This window comes from Phaseolus vulgaris, chromosome 7 (assembly GCF_051622355.1).
Source record: "Phaseolus vulgaris cultivar YP4 chromosome 7, ASM5162235v1, whole genome shotgun sequence".
NCBI lineage: Eukaryota > Viridiplantae > Streptophyta > Magnoliopsida > Fabales > Fabaceae > Phaseolus > Phaseolus vulgaris.
In genome coordinates, this window is record NC_143504.1 from 4523811 (window position 1) to 4542138 (window position 18328).

General features: G+C 28.2%; 2 protein-coding genes across 2 annotated transcripts; both read right to left on the minus strand.

Moving 5' to 3' along the window:
- Positions 1-1409: 1409 nt before the first annotated feature.
- On the minus strand, positions 1410-5465 carry LOC137827543 (cysteine-rich receptor-like protein kinase 25). Its single transcript, XM_068633729.2, has 7 exons — positions 4585-5465; positions 3413-3550; positions 3197-3318; positions 2914-3124; positions 2544-2778; positions 2301-2454; positions 1410-1922 (listed from the first exon to the last, which is right to left on the minus strand). Exons 1-7 carry the CDS (start codon positions 5417-5419, stop codon positions 1593-1595), a joined length of 2025 nt encoding a protein of 674 aa, XP_068489830.2. The 5' UTR covers positions 5420-5465; the 3' UTR covers positions 1410-1592.
- A 4690-nt stretch (positions 5466-10155) lies between these two features.
- On the minus strand, positions 10156-14848 carry LOC137827544 (cysteine-rich receptor-like protein kinase 25). The gene is made up of 7 exons (XM_068633730.2): positions 13918-14848; positions 11807-11941; positions 11583-11704; positions 11306-11516; positions 10951-11185; positions 10721-10874; positions 10156-10638 (listed from the first exon to the last, which is right to left on the minus strand). Exons 1-7 carry the CDS (start codon positions 14735-14737, stop codon positions 10306-10308), a joined length of 2010 nt encoding a protein of 669 aa, XP_068489831.2. The 5' UTR covers positions 14738-14848; the 3' UTR covers positions 10156-10305.
- Between the last annotated feature and the right edge of the window lie 3480 nt (positions 14849-18328).

Genomic DNA, 18328 nt, shown 5'->3' on the forward strand with positions numbered 1-18328 from the left:
TTTTGACCGTTACATGTGTATCTTATACTCCATTACTTTCAAGGATTTAATAAAGGTATTAAGAAATTCAGACAATATTTTAAATTTATAAAAATATTATTTAATTTTAAATTAATTACTCATTTATTTTTATTGTATATTATTTTTTTTATTGAGGATAGTCTTAAAAAAAATTTAATAGACTCTTAATTTTATAGAACGACATCCAATTTAAGGTATTTATTTAAAACATCATATACAAAATGAAACCAAAAAGGTTTATCTCATAACAAAACGAAAAAAAATGGTTATAATATTTTATTTTTTTAATCGAATTATTCTTTAGGAATTTCAAATTCAAAACATAAGGGAAAAGTCTTTTTTAGATATCAAATGCAAAAACGTAATTTTATCTAAAATACTGTATTAATACACACACACACACAATAATACTGTATTAATAATGTAAGAATATATTTATGTGATAATTAAATGTAATTTGAGTTTAATTTGTAACTGATTTTTTATGTGCTAAAAATATTATGTAATCTGTGTTGGTTTTAGTTTTGGATGGGGAGTTGTACATTTTCAATTGGCGGGTGAAAACATAATAATAAGATTGGTGGTGTTTATAAAGAAATTAGATTGAGCTTGAGTTTGTTAGACTAAAACAGATTATTAAAATTAAAGAAAATTACTGGGATAGTAAAGGAAAAGAGAGGTGTGGTTAGTCTTTTAGGTGGTACTAATAGTCAAAGTAGATGGGCTTGGAATAGTAGTTGATTGATAAGCCTATAGGCTAAAATAGATAAAATAAAAAGTGGAATGTTCCGCGAGTTGAAAATAGAAAGAGTGAAGTTTCTTTCTAGCTTACAAAGTATAATCAATAGCTTTTTTTCCTAATCTCTTTTTTCTATCACTTTATAAAATTAATTTTCTATTTAATAATTTTATATAGTAAATATTAAAAAACAAATTTATCATAACTAAAAAACCAAAAAATAAAGTAAAAATAAATTTTAAAATCCCCACAACCAACTAACTATAGCATTGAATTTCCTTGTATTCTCAAACATTAACTAATAGTAAGGGATTTATAATATGCAATACCCATTTTACTAAATAATACCTAAAAAGATAAATTTTATGAAAATTATGATGCGATATAATATATATATATATATATATATATATATATATATATAGGATATTAAAAAATTATGGACGGCTATGTATGTTCTTCCAAGACAATTTTAACCGGCCGGCAAAGATTTGACCTATGCCAGCATAAATATGACAATTGAAGTTTAATACAATTTAAAACTAACAAGTAGATAAAAATTAAAATTATCAAAGTAAACTTGCTATGAAATATATACACATAAAAAAATATTTACAAAATTCATATCGAACATTAAGAGAAGAGACAATTTAGAAAAGAAAGGGGTAATATTTCATTTACATGACCAGTGATTTTACATATGAATAGGAAAATCAATAAAAAAATATTTTATAATCATCTAAACCATCCTTTCAAAATTATCATATCCTTTCTGAAGTTAACAAAGGAAGGATATCTATACAGTAAATAGATTTATAATAAAAGTAAACTATTATCGTGGATAAAAACTAGTTGTAGGCATTTCATTGACAGAGAATGGCATGGAACTGTTGGCAGAAATGGTGGAACTTGATCCTTGCTGCATAACTTTTTTATCTATTCCGTGTAAGAAAAAGGCAGGTTCTTGAGGTGATGGCAATTCAAGTGAATGATTATTAAGATATGAAACTACTGTTGCCATGGTAGGTCTAATGTTTGGATTTTCTTGTACACATAATAATCCAATTTGAATGCATCTAATAACTTCAGTTTCATAATAATTTTCTTTCATATTTGGATCCAATATACTCATTGGTGTTTCATTCTTCCAATGTCTCCACACCTGTAGTAAATATCAAATTAATTAAATATTGAATTTTTACTTTTTTGTTCTACTCAAACTTCTTTTTTCTTATACACATTGCATTTGTTGAGCACAACTCTTAAGATTTTACCCTTAACAACAAGCTTTCTTGTAAGGGTGTATGTTATAATATTTTTCATTCAATTAAGAGGTGTTAATATAAAGTATAATGGGTGCTAGTTATATTTTTAAAAATAACTATAAGGTTGTAAGATTAGTATTAGGATTGTAACATTATGAAATGTTTCTTTATATTCAAATTTCCTAATAAAAAAATATAAGATTAATCTATAGGGATATAAAAAAAATCAGGGATTTGATGAAATTTAACATGTGGGAAAAGTTAGAAAAACTTACATAAGTCATGAGGCCTTCTTCCATATTGTGTGATTCATAAGAACGCGCATTCTTTTTACTTGTAATAATCTCAAGAACTATAATCCCAAAACTAAATACATCTGATTTTTCAGAGAATTGTCCAAGCATTGCATATTCTGGAGACATATAACCACTGTTGAAAAAATATAAACAAGCTAAATTATATGTTGTACAAAAATGATAATAATAATGAATATAAACCAATTAGAAATTGTAACTTACTATGTTCCAACAATTCGATCAGTTTCAGCACGATTTTGATCCACATCAAAAATTCTAGCCAGACCAAAATCTGATATTTTAGGATTCATATTTTCATCCAACAAAATATTACTAGGTTTAAGATCACGATGTATAACTTTAAGTCGAGAATATTCATGCAAATAAAGAATTCCTGAAGCAGTTCCTCCTATAATTTTATAACGTTCGTGCCAACTTAACTTTTGTTGTTGATTACCTACAATGTCAAATAAATGAGAAAAAAATAAGGAATATTTTATAATCAATCACTTAATCTAGATTAATAAATCTTGAACTGAAATGCATGCAGGAATCAATTCAACTAATTAAAGAGTTGGTGAAAAGAACAAACCAAATAAGAAGTAATCCAGACTACGATTTGGCACATATTCATAAATAAGAATCTTTTCTTCCTCTTCTAAACAAAATCCCATGAATGCCACCAGATTTCTATGTTGTAACTTAGCTATCAACAAAATCTCGTTCTTAAATTCAACTGAACCTTGTTTGGAACCTATTGAAAGTCTTTTAACCGCTATATGTCGCCCATCAACAAGAACACCCTACAAATATAAACAATTATTTATAAAAATTTGATGAGTAAAGACATAAGTTTTATTATACTCTTTTCTTACCTTATAAACCTCTCCGAATCCACCTTTTCCAATCTCCCTTTCATTTGAAAAATTATCGGTTGCTAATTTAATAGTAGCCAGATCAAATTGCAACCCTTCTAGAATTGAACTTTCTTCACCAACTGCGTCAATATGCTTGTAAATAAGTTAATGAACTAGCAACTTACTAATCAATAATTAAAAAATGAAATTTTATGATACCATCACAACACATACAATTTTCTCTAAGAAGGTTCTTTAGCCTCTTTCTTGCTCTTCTCCTTAGTAAGTAGTAGCAGAAAGCAGAGAGAGTTGCCAAACTAACAATGGGTACAACAACTAAGATAATTGTTCTTGATGTACTCGATTTTTTTTCTGCGCAACAAATTTATGTGTTATATACTCATATACACATAATTGTCATTCTTATAAGTATTTAGAAGGTTCTTTTAAAAGTCACACATACACACACAAAAATTATCTGTTTAATCATTTTTTATATAGAACTGTTTAATTTATAAAAATAAAAATGAGATTAAACTATTTTATTTTAGATAATTGACAGAATTCTTTTGTATATTTTGCATGTATTGATTTGATCGGTTATTTAAGATAGGATTGTTTAATTTCATCTCTGTTTTGGATAAGTTAGATCCTTTTTGTATACATTATGGTGTGTTTATTTAGAGTATAATTTTGGAAAGAAATGAGTAGATGAGAGAGAAGTGAAATGAAAATGAAAATGAAGTTTAAGAATGGAACACGAAAGGAAAGTGTGATAAGATCTAAAAAAATCTCTTAGGGTGAAGCCAGCACCATTTATTAAAATTAGGATGTATTATGTGGTGCTCTACTATTGGTTGTTGTCCTACTCAACACGAAGAAGTGGAAGAATTTTCATCATACTATTGATATAACACTTCAATAAATTTAAAAATGAGTGGATATAATTATTTTATCAAATTGATGATAACAATAATACAATAATAATATATGAGATAAAAATGGATAATACATTATTAGTGTAATTTAACTCCATAAAAATTTGGGTTGGCATTTGAGCGAAATTTGAAATCTTAGTTACTCGATCATCTTTAATAGTGGAGTGACAGATGTGTCTGAAGTGTTAGCTTCAGTGTAAGTTAAGGTATGGTCTTGGATTCATGCCAAATCTCATTTTGCTTATTTTCCATATTCTAGTTGAGTTTTAAATCTTATAGATTGTATGAGGTTGATTGTGTAATGTTGGTCTGGTAGCCTCTCTCCTAAACTAGTAGGTAGACGTTCTAATAAGAATTTATTGTATGATATTTATGTATAAGGGTTGAACCATCTGAAGTGATTCCTATTCTATTTATTTAATTGTTGATAAAAAAAAGATAATTTTAAGAGAATTGAACTAATTTTACCTCCCAATTTCGGCGGTGTTGGCGTTGGAGCCGAACCATGAGATCGAAAAAAAGGGTAAATTTCAAACCTGATGACGCAGTTGGGATATAAAACTCTTCCTCCCTGCCTCCCTGCACAGCACCGCGGAAGATCGGAGTTTATCAAACTATTCAGGCAGCTTCTGCAATCTCGGGGAGACAGGTCCGGTGTGCACTGTACAAGACAATATAGCTTCTGAAATATATCTATGTCTGTTTCCTTTGTCGCGAACTTCTCACCGCCGCTACCTGAACCCACTGCCTCATCCGCAGTTTCGTTCAAACTCACATACACCAAACGCTTGAAGCTTTCTTGGTTTGTCATGTTGATGGGGCTCGCCAGAACATAGCCTGAGTTGATTTCCATGTCGGCGGTGCCGAAGAAAGAGAGGTTGGAATACCGAACTATGCACTCGTCGTAATACACCACTGCTTCTATGGAAAACGAACAATCTACGTGTGTGGACAGTCTCTGTGTCGCGTTTCCGACGCAATGGTTACATAGGTCGGAGGGGATGTCCCCTCTGCACATGAATAGTCCGTAGACTGTGTCGGAGGGGTTTGTCCCCGTGACGGTGTTGTTGAAGAATTGGACATTGTTGGAGGCTTTTGAAGATAAGGAAGAGAATAGAGTTGTGAGGTGGCTTTGGAAGGTGGTGTTGGGAGTGAATTTGTTTGGTGAGCAAACTTGGTACTGATATTGAAGTCCCTGAGCTCTAGTGGGAGTAAAACAGAGAGAGATAAAAAAGATAAAGGGTATTGCATAGGTGAAACACGATGCCATGGATTTGTTCTTTGTGACGATGCAGAGTTTCATTTCATAAGACTAAGGTGGGGAACTTTTTTAATTTTCATATTTCAATCATGACAAGGACTTTTACTTAAACCACCAACTTTCTTACGGGGAAATCGGTATTAGTTAATGCAAGTAAATGAGTAGTTAAATAATTTCCTGAGGATGTACAACGGACGGAATCCCTTATGCTATTCCATTTGGAGTTCGCCAAAATAAATACTATTTTTCTATAAAGTCATGCTCATAATATATATTAAGAGTTTGATTATGAGTAAAGTGTTTTTCAAAAAAAAAAAATAATAATTGAGTTTATCTTTTCATTAATTAAGTTTTTTTTTTCAACACTCAATTGAGATCGGTTAAATTCTGAAAAAGTCATTGATCCTTACAAGTTTCATTAATTTCAAGAAAATGAAAAAATTTCAGAAGATATTCCGACAGTAAAAACATAAAATGTAATTATTATATTGTAAAATATTAATTGAAAGTACTTTCTTATATTATGTCTTATGTAAATTGTGTTTTTTTTTATATAAGATAGTGTTTTCTCCTTTCTTCTTATATCTGATCTTATTATTGATTTAATTTAATAATAAATATTGTCTCTTATATAAAATTAATTATCCAATCCTTAATTAATGTTTAATTAATGTTGATATGAGGTTAATATTTTTAACGAAGATCCAACAATCTATTTATACACAATATTAAATTGGACCATAATACTACATTTCCTTAACCAAGTTTACTTTTACTATCTCCTAACAACACATAACACTACATTTTTCTATTTCTTACGTAGCAGATGAACGAGGAATACCTAATTCTTTATAATAATAGTATAATCTCATTGTACTAGTAAAACTACATATAGCTTTGGTTTTTTAAAATTAAACAACTATAGTCATCCTAATGGATGAATTAGTGATGACATTTTAAGATTTAAGAGTTAAATATTTAATAAAGGATCTTTAGAGATTAAAGACGCAATTTTACTAAAATGTTAAACTTTATTATAATTAATAAATATAAGAAATTTTAAATAATCTTTAAAAATTGCATTATATTTATACGAGGTCATTCAAGATTTTTTTAAAATATATTATGTATCTGTTCTGATCGTGAATCCTTGGTCACCCTCATTAAACACTGGTACCTTATACAACAACTATATAAAATTGTCCACATAGTCACTCTGAGGAGACTTTTATAGTCTATCTTTCATCACTCCCAATAACTTCCCATTGGAATTTTGAGTTCGATGAGTATCAGAAACACTTCGTTGTCCATTTCCTACAAAACCAACAAAAAAAGTAGTTGTGTGTACTAAAATATGTTTTACGGCTTAATTATTAGTTTTTAAATTCTTAATTAGGACTTTTGATCCCTTTTATTTTAAAATTCCATGTTTTTCTTATTTATTATAATTAAATCTATGTCATTTTCACGTAAGACATAAAAAACACTAAAATTCCAAGATGGTTTAAAAGGTTATTTTTTTATTCAATTTCAAACAATGAAAATAATATTTAAAAAAGTTAAATGGCTAAAGAAATAAAAATATTAGTTATTTTATTTAAAAACATATAGAATAAAAATAAATTATAGAGCTATTTGATCTAAAGAGAGAAATATTAAATTATGTAAAATGTTATTATATCCTTAGAAAGTTTATATGTAAACTATGGTAATAAAACGTAGGAGTTATAAACTTTCCTCTTTGAATCATTAAAATTGAGATAACCTGGTATATGATTTTTTATCTCAATAAGTCGTGTCATTTTTTATATCAGTAAAAATCGTGTCATATATATATATTAAAAACATATTTAATAATGCAAATTATATATTACAATTAATTAATATATCTAATTGGATAATTTTATTTTATTTTACTTTCATATATTAAATTATGAAATTATAATTAACAATTAAAACTTAATTTATAAGTATTTATAACTACAATATTATTGTATATGTTTATATTTCAAATAATATAATATTAAAATAATATTACTTTAAAGTTTTTTTTATTTTAATAAATTGTATATTTTTATACTTCAAACAATATATCATTTAAATGATAATTTTTTATTTTAATAAATGAATTTTAAATTTTACATGAATAATATATGCTTTGTGACTCTAATAAATTTTCTTAATCTGAATCAAATTTCTCTCACACACAACACACATACAAAAGTACAATATTTAAAGATATTTCATTAAAAAGTAAATAAAAAATTACAAGAGATAAAAATAATAGAAAATGGATAAAAATAATGCAACAAAATTTATCAAAATTTAAATTACTTATTTTTTATTTTTTTTAAACCGAATAATATGAACTTATTTTTATCTATACGTATTATTTTGATACCTTAAATCAATCTATATACATACAATGAAAAACCTGAATTTTTTCTGTATCTATTATAGTTGTTATTATTGTTATAGTTTTTTAAATTTTATTCTATTTTAAACGTTTGTAATTTAGTTTGGTTTTTTTAAACACGAATTCATTTCTATCAAATTGATAATAGTAGTTACTATAATCTATACTATATAAAAGATTTTTCATTATAATTATTTTCTGTGTATATAAATTTGTTCCTATTTTATTTTATTGTTTTATTTATTTTCTATTTTATAAATATTTATTAAATAATTAATTTTTTTTATAATTAATTGAAAATTATTTATTTTATTTTTAATACTAATATAGTTTCATTTCATAAAAATAATTATCAATTTTAAACTATAAATGTGGAGTCATAGTTTGTCAAAAACAGTTGTGAGTTTTTTTTATATCTTTATCTCTTTTAAAAGTTATAATTTATATTTTTAAATATTATTATTTAAAGTTAATTAATTGATAAAAAATTAACACATAAAACAAACAAGGAATGGCTGGTGACAGTAAAATAATATCGTGATCGTTGAAGTGACCCCATGTGTTATTAAATAGGAAAAGAAATATCATAAAGATGGGTACGGATAGAAAATTGTCCACACGTTGCATCTGTACTCTTCTTATTTTTTTCCTTGCGCGTCCCTTACGTTTTCCATCACTATTTGACGTTTCAGAAATATCGTAGGTGGGGGTAAACTTTTTGATGATTTAATTTTTTTATTTCTCAATTACAATTTTCATTCATTTATATTTAACTTTTTTTCATTTTTATAATTATCGTTAAAAATATATGCAAACAATTAAACTTATAATACGAATTAAAAGGGCAAAATGATTAAACTAGAAAAATATTATGACTTTATTTATTTTAATAAAAGATAACAATTTTTCCCACTTTATTCATGTATTATTTGATCATAGATAATATTGATATGTATAGATATTAACTATAATTAAAGTGGTATAGAGAGTGCAAAAAAATTCTTAAATTTAATGTTTTAAAGTTTTAAATTGAATATTACTATGCATTTACTTAATGTGGGTTTGTGACACATTAGTACATTAAAAAAATTAGCAGAAGAAATTATGAAACTATTTTTAACCTAAAATTTCAAAATAAGATTAAGTGTTTACGAGTCTTATTTTTTAATATATTAATTAATTTTTTTCATTTTTATTTTGTATGGACTTTTGACTTATAATTGAATTTTTAATATTTTTAATCAAACTTTCTACTTTAGTTTGTTGCCTTTAAAATGCTCAAGAAGTCCTACACTTTTGTGCCTCTTTGGTCTTTTTTTTTTTTTCATTTTATCCTTATGATATTAAATTGTCTTGCAACATAATATTGTATTATATTTAGCGTAGATTTAGACGACACTGATATTTGTTTCTCAGGTAGTGTCCGCAATCAATTTACTCACATTTGTTTTGTAACATAGTGTCCCCAACGACGACACTAAGTTTAATTATTGTTGGAGATCTCACATCGTCTGGAGATTAAGACATTTCATAATATATAAGTGGGTGCAAACCTCACCTTATAAGTTAGTTTTATGATGTTGAGTTAAGCTTAAAGTTCACTTTTTAATATGGTATCAGAGCCATCTCGAGCATATCCTAGTGATTATTTGTTGAACTTATTAGGACACCTGCTATCGATCCGTTTATCAGACCACCCATAATATATAGTCCATGTACAAGTTGGTAGCCTCGGCGTGAGGGAGGTGTGTTGGAGATCTCACATCGACTAGAGATTAGGACATTTCATAATATATAAGTGGGTGCAAACCTCATCCTATAAGCTGGTTTATGAGGTTGAGTTAGGCTTAAAGTCCAATTCTTAATAATTATTTAATTTTATATTCAACTCCAAACCTGCGCTATAGTTAAATAATATATTTTTCTTTATGTAGGCTTAGTCAACACTACTTTGTAAATTTGTGTCCCATTGTAAGCCGTCTATAATGCATAGCCACCAAAAGATCAACATTCATTTCTATTGGGATGCTAAACCCACATTATAATGTGGGTTTAGGGTTTAGTCCCATGTAACATCTCTTTTTTTTATACTCTACCATTATTATTTCTTGTAGTGTAATATCTAAATTAATTTTTATTTAATGATTTTTAAAAAAATATATCTAAGAATAATTTTACAATAATAAAATTTATCTACCTTCATTAATTCAATCAAATATATTACATATATCAATACATTTTTTAAATCCCCTTATTTTCCATTAAACTAAACTACATCCTTTTTCATTTATTTTCTTTCTAAATCACTTTAAATCAACCATTCACTTTTCACACCCCAAATCAAACAATAGATAAGACATTACAAAAAAGAAAGTCTAATATTTCTTGTAATAAAACAAGTTATTTTATAATGAAATATTTTCAAAATAGTCATATATCCTTATTAAAAATTAAAATTATAATAGATGATGACCATCTACTAAGTAAGGATAATTATAATAAAACTTACATATTATCGTGGATAAAAGTCACTAATAGACATTTCATTGACAGAGAATGGCATGGAACCAATCACAGATGAGTTCGAACTTGATTCCTGCTGCATGACTGCTTTTTGATCTATTCCATGAGAGAAAAATGCTGGTTCTTGAGGGGATGGTAATTCAATTGTGAGATCATTAAGATAAGAAACAACTTCTGCAATGGTAGGTCTCATATTTGGATTTTCTTGAACACATAATAAACCAATTTCAATGCATCGAATCACTTCAGTTTCAAAGTAATTTTCTTTCATATTTGGTTCAAGTATATTCAATGGTGTTTGATTTGTCCAATTTCTCCAAACCTGCAAACAATTATCGAAGTAGTTAAATATTGAAGTTGTTGCATTTTTCCTTATATTATAGATAGTAAGTTATCACACTTACATTACTCATCAAGCCTCCGTCATCTTCGTTGGATTTATAAGAATTTCCATTTTTTTTTCCAGTAATAATCTCAAGAATCATAATTCCAAAACTAAAAACATCTGATTTTTCAGAGAATTGTCCAAACATTGCATATTCTGGAGACATATAACCACTGGAAAAAAAAAGAGTCAAATCATATAATGTAGAGTAATGAAAAAAAGTGAATGAGTTAAGAATTTGAAACTTACTATGTTCCAACGATTCGATTAGTTTCTGCACGATTTTGATCTATATCAACAATTCTAGCCAATCCAAAATCTGATATTTTAGGATTCATGTTTTCATCCAATAAAACATTACTGGGTTTAAGATCACGATGAATAACTTTAAGTCGAGAATATTCATGTAAGTAAAGAATTCCAAGAGCAGTTCCTTTTATAATGTTATAACGTTGATACCAACTTAACTTCTCCTCCGGATAACCTATTATATCAAATAAAATAAAAGAAAAACATTATATCTTATAGTTAATATATATTAAGTTGAATCACATGCACAAATAGTTTGAGCTGATTAAAAAGTTGAAGGTTAAAAAGTGTTTACCAAACAAAAAGTAGTCCAGACTACGATTTGACACATATTCGTAAATAAGAATTTTTTCTTCCTCTTCCAAACAAAATCCTATGAATGCCACAAGATTTTTATGTTGAAGTTTGGCTATCAATAAAATTTCATTTCTAAACTCGACTGACCCTTGTCTTGAACTTTTCGAAAGTCTTTTAACCGCTATATATCGTCCATCAATAAGAATACCCTGTAAAGTGAAACTATTATTTTAAAATAATTATCATTGAAATATAAAGTTATCATATTTTCTTACCTTGTAAACCTCTCCAAATCCACCTTTTCCAATCTCGTTCTCAGGGGAGAAGTTATTTGTTGCTTCTTTAATCGTGACCAAATCAAATTGCAATCCCTGTAGAGTGGAACTTTCTTCCCCAACTAAACCAATATGTATCAAGTATGAAATAAGTTTATGAACTTTTTAAAGTTTTACAAATGAATAATTAAAATTGAAGTTTCTTTTAGAATTGTAATACATACAATTTTTTCTAAGAAGAATCTTGCTACTCTTTCTTGCTCTTCTCCATAGCACATAGTATAATAGAGTTAAGAAAGTCGCCAAACTAACAATGGGAACAACAATTAAGATAATTGTTCGAGATCTACTTTTATTTTCTGCACAAGAAGTTTATATGTCATTCGTATACAAATAATAACATCTGCGATTGAGTATGGATAATAATAAATAGAAATGCATTGATACAAGACAAGAAAACAAAATTAGTTAAAGGATTAATAATAATAGGAATGTCTTGCTATAAGACAAGAAACAAATTATTGCAAAGTATACAAAAAGGTATTTCATAAAAGGACAAATAATGTCTTTTGTCTCCTTAATTAAGGGCTAAGTGAGGTATTTATATCGATGATAATAGGTTTTTTTTACTATGATGGGGTTATTTTTTTTGTTTTTACCAAAATGGAGTTTGTTTAAAAAAATTTACAAATTTAGACAAATCGTGCCAATTTGGCACGACTTCATATGCACAAATCGTCGCAATTAGGCACGACTTCTGTCATGTCATATTGAAATCGTGCCAAGGCCTGTCATACTGAAGTCGTGCCAACTTGGCACGACTTCTGTCCTGGCACATTGAAGTCGTGCCAACTTGACACGACTTCTGCCATGTCATGTATATATTTTTTTAATTTTATTGTTTATATATTGAGTAGTAAATTATGTAATGTTAAAAATTAATTTGATACATAATGTAATAAATAAGTCAAATCATAAATAACAAAATAATATAAATAAATTATTTTATTTGGATTTGTTTAAAGATATTACATATCATGAATTATTATAGAAATCTTATTTGAAAGCATGAATAATCTGTGAATTTTGTTATTTGAGATTTGTTACAGAAATGCAATTATTTATATTATTTAAATTATTCATAGTATATATATATATATATATATATAAATAAAAGTACTTACAGTTATTTAATCATTTTAATATAAATGGCATTTAAAAGAATAAACAGATTTACGAAAAATGTATTATTTGATTTGTGATAAAAATAATTATTAGTTAGACAAAAAAAATCATAATTTATGATTTGTTTAGAATTTTGTTATTTGTGATTTGCTACATTAGTCAAATTATTTATATTATTTGACTTATTTAAAATATATATATTTTTTTTAAAATTATTTGTGATTTGTGATTTGACTTATTTGCTACATTATGTATCAAATTAATTTTAAACATTATATAACTTACTACCCAATATATAAACAATAAAATTAAAAAAAAAATAAAAATTATGACGTGGCAGAAGTCGTACCAAGTTGGCACGACTTCAGTATGACAGGACAGAAGTCGTGCCAAGTTGACACGTCTTCAGTATGACAGGGCAGAAGTCGTGTCAAATTGGCACGACTTCAGTATGACATGACAGAAGTCGTGTCTAATTGTGATTATTTGTGCATATGAAGTCGTGCCGAATTGGCACGACTTCAGTATGACATGACAGAAGTCGTGTCTAATTGTGATTATTTGTGCATATGAAGTCGTGCCGAATTGGCACGACTTACCAAAATTTGTAATTTTTTTTTAAACAGACCCCATTTTAATAAAAACAAAAAAATAACTCCATGATGGTAAAAAAACCATGATAATAACATTTCCGCGGAATAAATCAATATAAACTTTTTATTCCGGAAGGATAAAAAACAGAATGAAAATTCTTTTTGTTTGAATATTACTCGGACTCGACCATGATAGCAAGCACAGTATAACTTCTACTTTTTATTTCTTGTTATTTTACTTTATTTTGTACCCGAACAATTTTCAAATTCATATGTATAGAAACTAAAATAAGTAATTTCTAAATATAAAATCTAAAACATATAGATTTTATGAGTAAACAGACTAAATACATAATTAATCATTTCTAATAAAAAATATTTTAACAGTATCTGATGAACGTGTTTTTCCATTAAAAAAATTTGAAAATTGAAGTAAGAAAAATGTTATTAAATTCTTAAATATGATCTGCTACGGCTTAAAAAAATAACGAAAATCAAATCTTAATTCAGACATGGAGATGATAGAAGCATATAATATAACAGTAGACGTAATTCACCTCCTGAATTGGTTGGAGGAACGAGTCCTGCCGGTGATGGCGTTGGTGCCGTGGGAAGGGATCGAAAAAAAGGGTAAATTTCAAACCTGATGATGCAGTTTGGGTAATAAACTCTTCCTCCCTGCGATCCTGCGCAGCACCCTGGAAGATCCGAGTTTATCAAGCTATCCAGACAGCTTCTGCAATCTCCGGGAAACAGGTCTTGTGTGCACTGAGCAAGACAATAAAGCTTCTGAAATATGTCTATGCTGGTTTCCCTTGTGGCGAACTTTTTAGCACCGGTAGGAAAATGGGCTGCATCATCCGCAGTTTTGTTCATGGTGTCATAGAGTAACCTCTTGAAGCTTTCTTGGTTGGTCATATTGGTGGGGTTCCAAAGGGCATAGCCGGCTTGCATGGTTAGGGTGGAGAAGAAAGAACGGTTCGAATACCTAACTATGCACTCGTCGTAATACACCACTGCTGCTTTGGACAAGGTGCAGTCTGCGTGTGTGGACAGTCTCTGTGTTGCGTTTCCGACACAGTGATTGCATAGGTCGGAGGGGATGTCACCCCTGCACAAGAATAGTCCGTACACTGTGTCGGAGGAGTTTGTCCCCGCCGTGACGGTGTTGTTGAAGAATTCGACATTGCTGGAGGCTGTGGAAGATAAGGAAGAGAAGAGGGTTGTGAGGTCCCTCTGGAAGGTGCTATTGGGAGTGAATTTGTTTGTTGAACAAACTTGGTACTGATAAGAAAGGCCCTGTGCTCTGGTCGCAGTGAAGTTGAGGGTGATGATAGAAAAGATTAATGGTATCACATATTTGAGATACCAAGCCATGGATGAGTTCAGAGTCTGGTTCTTTGAGTCTGGTTCATATGATGAGATGGGGTAGAATTTAACGATCACACACAAAGACTTTTATCTATGCTACCAAATTTCTCTCGTACCCGTAACTCGGTCACAAGTCTATGATTAATAAATGGTAATGGATTTTATTAAATATTTTCTATAGGATGCTAACAACCGAATAATCATGGAGATGACGTCAATAAATATTGTTTCTTTAATAGTCTTTTTCTTAGTATATTTTAAGAATTTAATTATGTTTTTTTTTTCATCAGAGTTTGCTATTTTCGTTAAATAATAATATAAGTTTTATTTTTATTAAATATGTGTCATTCTCTATGTCTTGTATCATAAATGGAAAAAGAGCATATATTTCTATTTCTCTATGTATAGTAATTTTATTATAATTTAAAATAAAAATTTTACATTTTCTTTATCAGATAAAAATTCTTACTTATAAATTATAACAATAAGTTGTGGCAGAGATCTCCTCTAAATTTCCGACGCGAACTCAACACACCATTAAATGAACAGAAATAAAAAAAATGAATATTTTATATAAATTCGTAACTTTATCTTAAAAATAAGTCAATTTAATAAAAAGTTAATTAAATGGCAATTAAAAGTCTAAATATATCTCTATCAGAAAATGAACGAAAAGCAATACAACAAAATATTGGACCAACATTGCACTGGAATCATTTTGAGGAGACTTTTGGTCCGTCTTCCATCCTAAAACCTTTATATAAATAAAAAAAATGAAGAAAAAACAGTACAACAATAAAATTGTCCACACATGGAGTCCGTCAATCTAGGGAGACTTTTCATCGTTTATTTTCAAAGTTTTGTTTACAAAATATTGAAATTATTTTTTAGCTTTCCTATGTACTGTACAAAATTTGAAAAAGAATACAAATAAAATGATTTTTTAAAATAAAAAAATAAAACAGAAAAATAAAAAAATAAAAAAATTACCTGCTAATATTTTATGATTATTAATCTCAATTATGGTTTTGACTGTTTGGTCTTTTTATTACCTTTTTTTCTTATTATAATCAAGTTTTTTAATTGAACTTTCAAAATTTAGATTTATTAAAATATTTAGATTTTTTACGAGAAATAATTAAGTTTAAAGATGATTTAAAAGGTCAAAATTTTCATTAAATTTAAATGTGACTCTGTGATTCAGTCGTTGTATACGTAACATTGAGGGAAATGAAAAAAAAAAATCATAAGATAAGGCATGTAGAAGTTATTTAAAATATGAGTGATGTGTGTCCCCACTAATGGGCCAGCGCTTGGCCTTTATTCTAGCCCGTCTTTATAGGATAGATAGACCTATTTTTTCAAGGCAATTGCTTCAAACACCATATTATTTATTACATGCATCCAACGCGAAATTTAAAACTCAATATTGTCCTTGATTTTATTTTTCTTATGGATGCAGAAATCTGGAAGAGAGTTTTATACATTTTGGATTTCAAAATCTGAAAAGTCATTTTTTATTTCATTTTAGCTTCTGGATGATCATATCCAGAAGTGAGTTATGAGTTTCGGATTTCTATATCCAGAATGTGTGATGTAAATGGTGCTGAAGATTGAGATCTGGAACTCATTTATGTTTGCTTATGGATCTTGACATCCGAAAGTCATTTATGTTGTTCAAGTAAGTTTCTGGATTGTGATATCTGGAAGTGACATATTAGTTTTGGATTTATATATCCGAAACTTTATAATTTGACTTACGAATATGAATATCCGAAAGGCAAAAATTTTAAATCATTAAGGACAAAACGGACATTTCACGTCAATGTGTTGGGCAGGGAGAATAAACTTTTTTTCAGTTGTAATTTTTTAACAGGTCCTTAACTATAAAGGTTTATATGATCGATACGAACCTTGGCCTTAACTCATTACGACATCCGAAAGATAAATATTAGGGGTAAACTAAGTAAATAAGGTAATGTTCTTTTAGTTTTTTAAATAGGGGTGACATTGCGAGGCGGGCCATGCAGGTCGGTCTGCGGCCTGCTATCAAAAAGTGTAGGGCGAACTCATTAATCTAGCCCACTGATCCGCTTTGTCCCGCCTCGCATAACCCCCTTTGACCCGCTGACCCGCGTAAATAAAAAAATAGTTATTTAATTTTTTTTTTTGTAAAAAAAGATCATACTCCATCCATCCATTATTGCAGTGTGACATATCTTTTATTTTATTTTAAAAAAATTGAATTTAATGTACTAAAAAAAAGAATGTTTTATTTTAATAATCTAAAGGAGTTAGTATTAAGAGTGATAGTTGATTGCTTTATTTTAATCATCTAAAGGAGTTAGTATTAAGAGTGATAGTGGATTTAGTTTTAAGTAAAGTCTTATATTTAAAATTTGTTAATAAAAAAATAATATAAAGAAGAGATTTCAATAGGATAGTTAAAAAAATTAGTCATTTCATTAAAATATTTTGTAGCAAAACTTTGATAAGATACTCTTATACATTTACATACATATATAGGAAAAAATAGATGCAAAGCAAAACTTTATTATTTTTAATCAAGCTTTCTAACAACCTTCATACTTGAATTTATATTTTTATCATAATTAAATGAATTGAAACACAGATAGAATTTTAATTTTTCAATAATAGAAATAAGTTTTTTATAATTAATGAAATTTTAATTAAAAAAAAATCTTGCGCAGGCTGGTCCGCAGGCCTGCGGGTTACTTCTTATGCGGGGTGAGCCAGTGAAATAAGTCTGCACTCCTAGCATGGGACGGGCCAACTCGACCCGCATTTTGCGGGCCAAACGTGGGATAGGCCAACCTGCATTGTCACCCCCACTTTTAAACATAATTTTTTTACAAATAATCGAAAACTAATTACCTTTTTGTGTTTGGAGAATAAATCTCTTTTTCGATCGAAATAATTTATTTTAATAATGATTGTACAAAGAACACATACGAGTTTATCTTTCTTGCTCTTGAAATCAACACCATTTTTACTACGAAGGCATGGGAATATTCAATAGAAAAATGATACACTGACAACCTTGCTCCAGTATACAATTCTTTTTCTTTGTCTAAAATTTCAATTTTTATATAAAATAACAAAAATACCTTTTCTTTATATTATCAATTAGAAGTTGTATAGTGGAGCAGGTTGTCAATATTCAATATTGGCTCAAGTACTAATCTTCTTATACTACTTTTCTTATATGATTAGAGAAAACATTTTGGTGATGGAAAATGATCAATTTCAAGAATCGGATCCTTGATCAAAGATTAGACTTCAATTAGATCTATGAGAAAGTACATGACATACTCCATTTGATCATAACTCAAACATGGTTGGATGTCATTGTAAGTACATGTATGAGCACACTTCAGTTCCATTAATGATTCTCAAATACATCTTAATTTTGTATAATAGGATGAGACTAACATTGTTATTCAAAGATTTCTTAGATATCATTCCAATTTTGCTTAACTAAAGAACAATGCAAAACACTCACCTATATGTCGTTTGAAAGTGAGTTCAAGATCCATCAAACAAGTTGTTCTTGCAAAAAAAAAGATAATATTTATC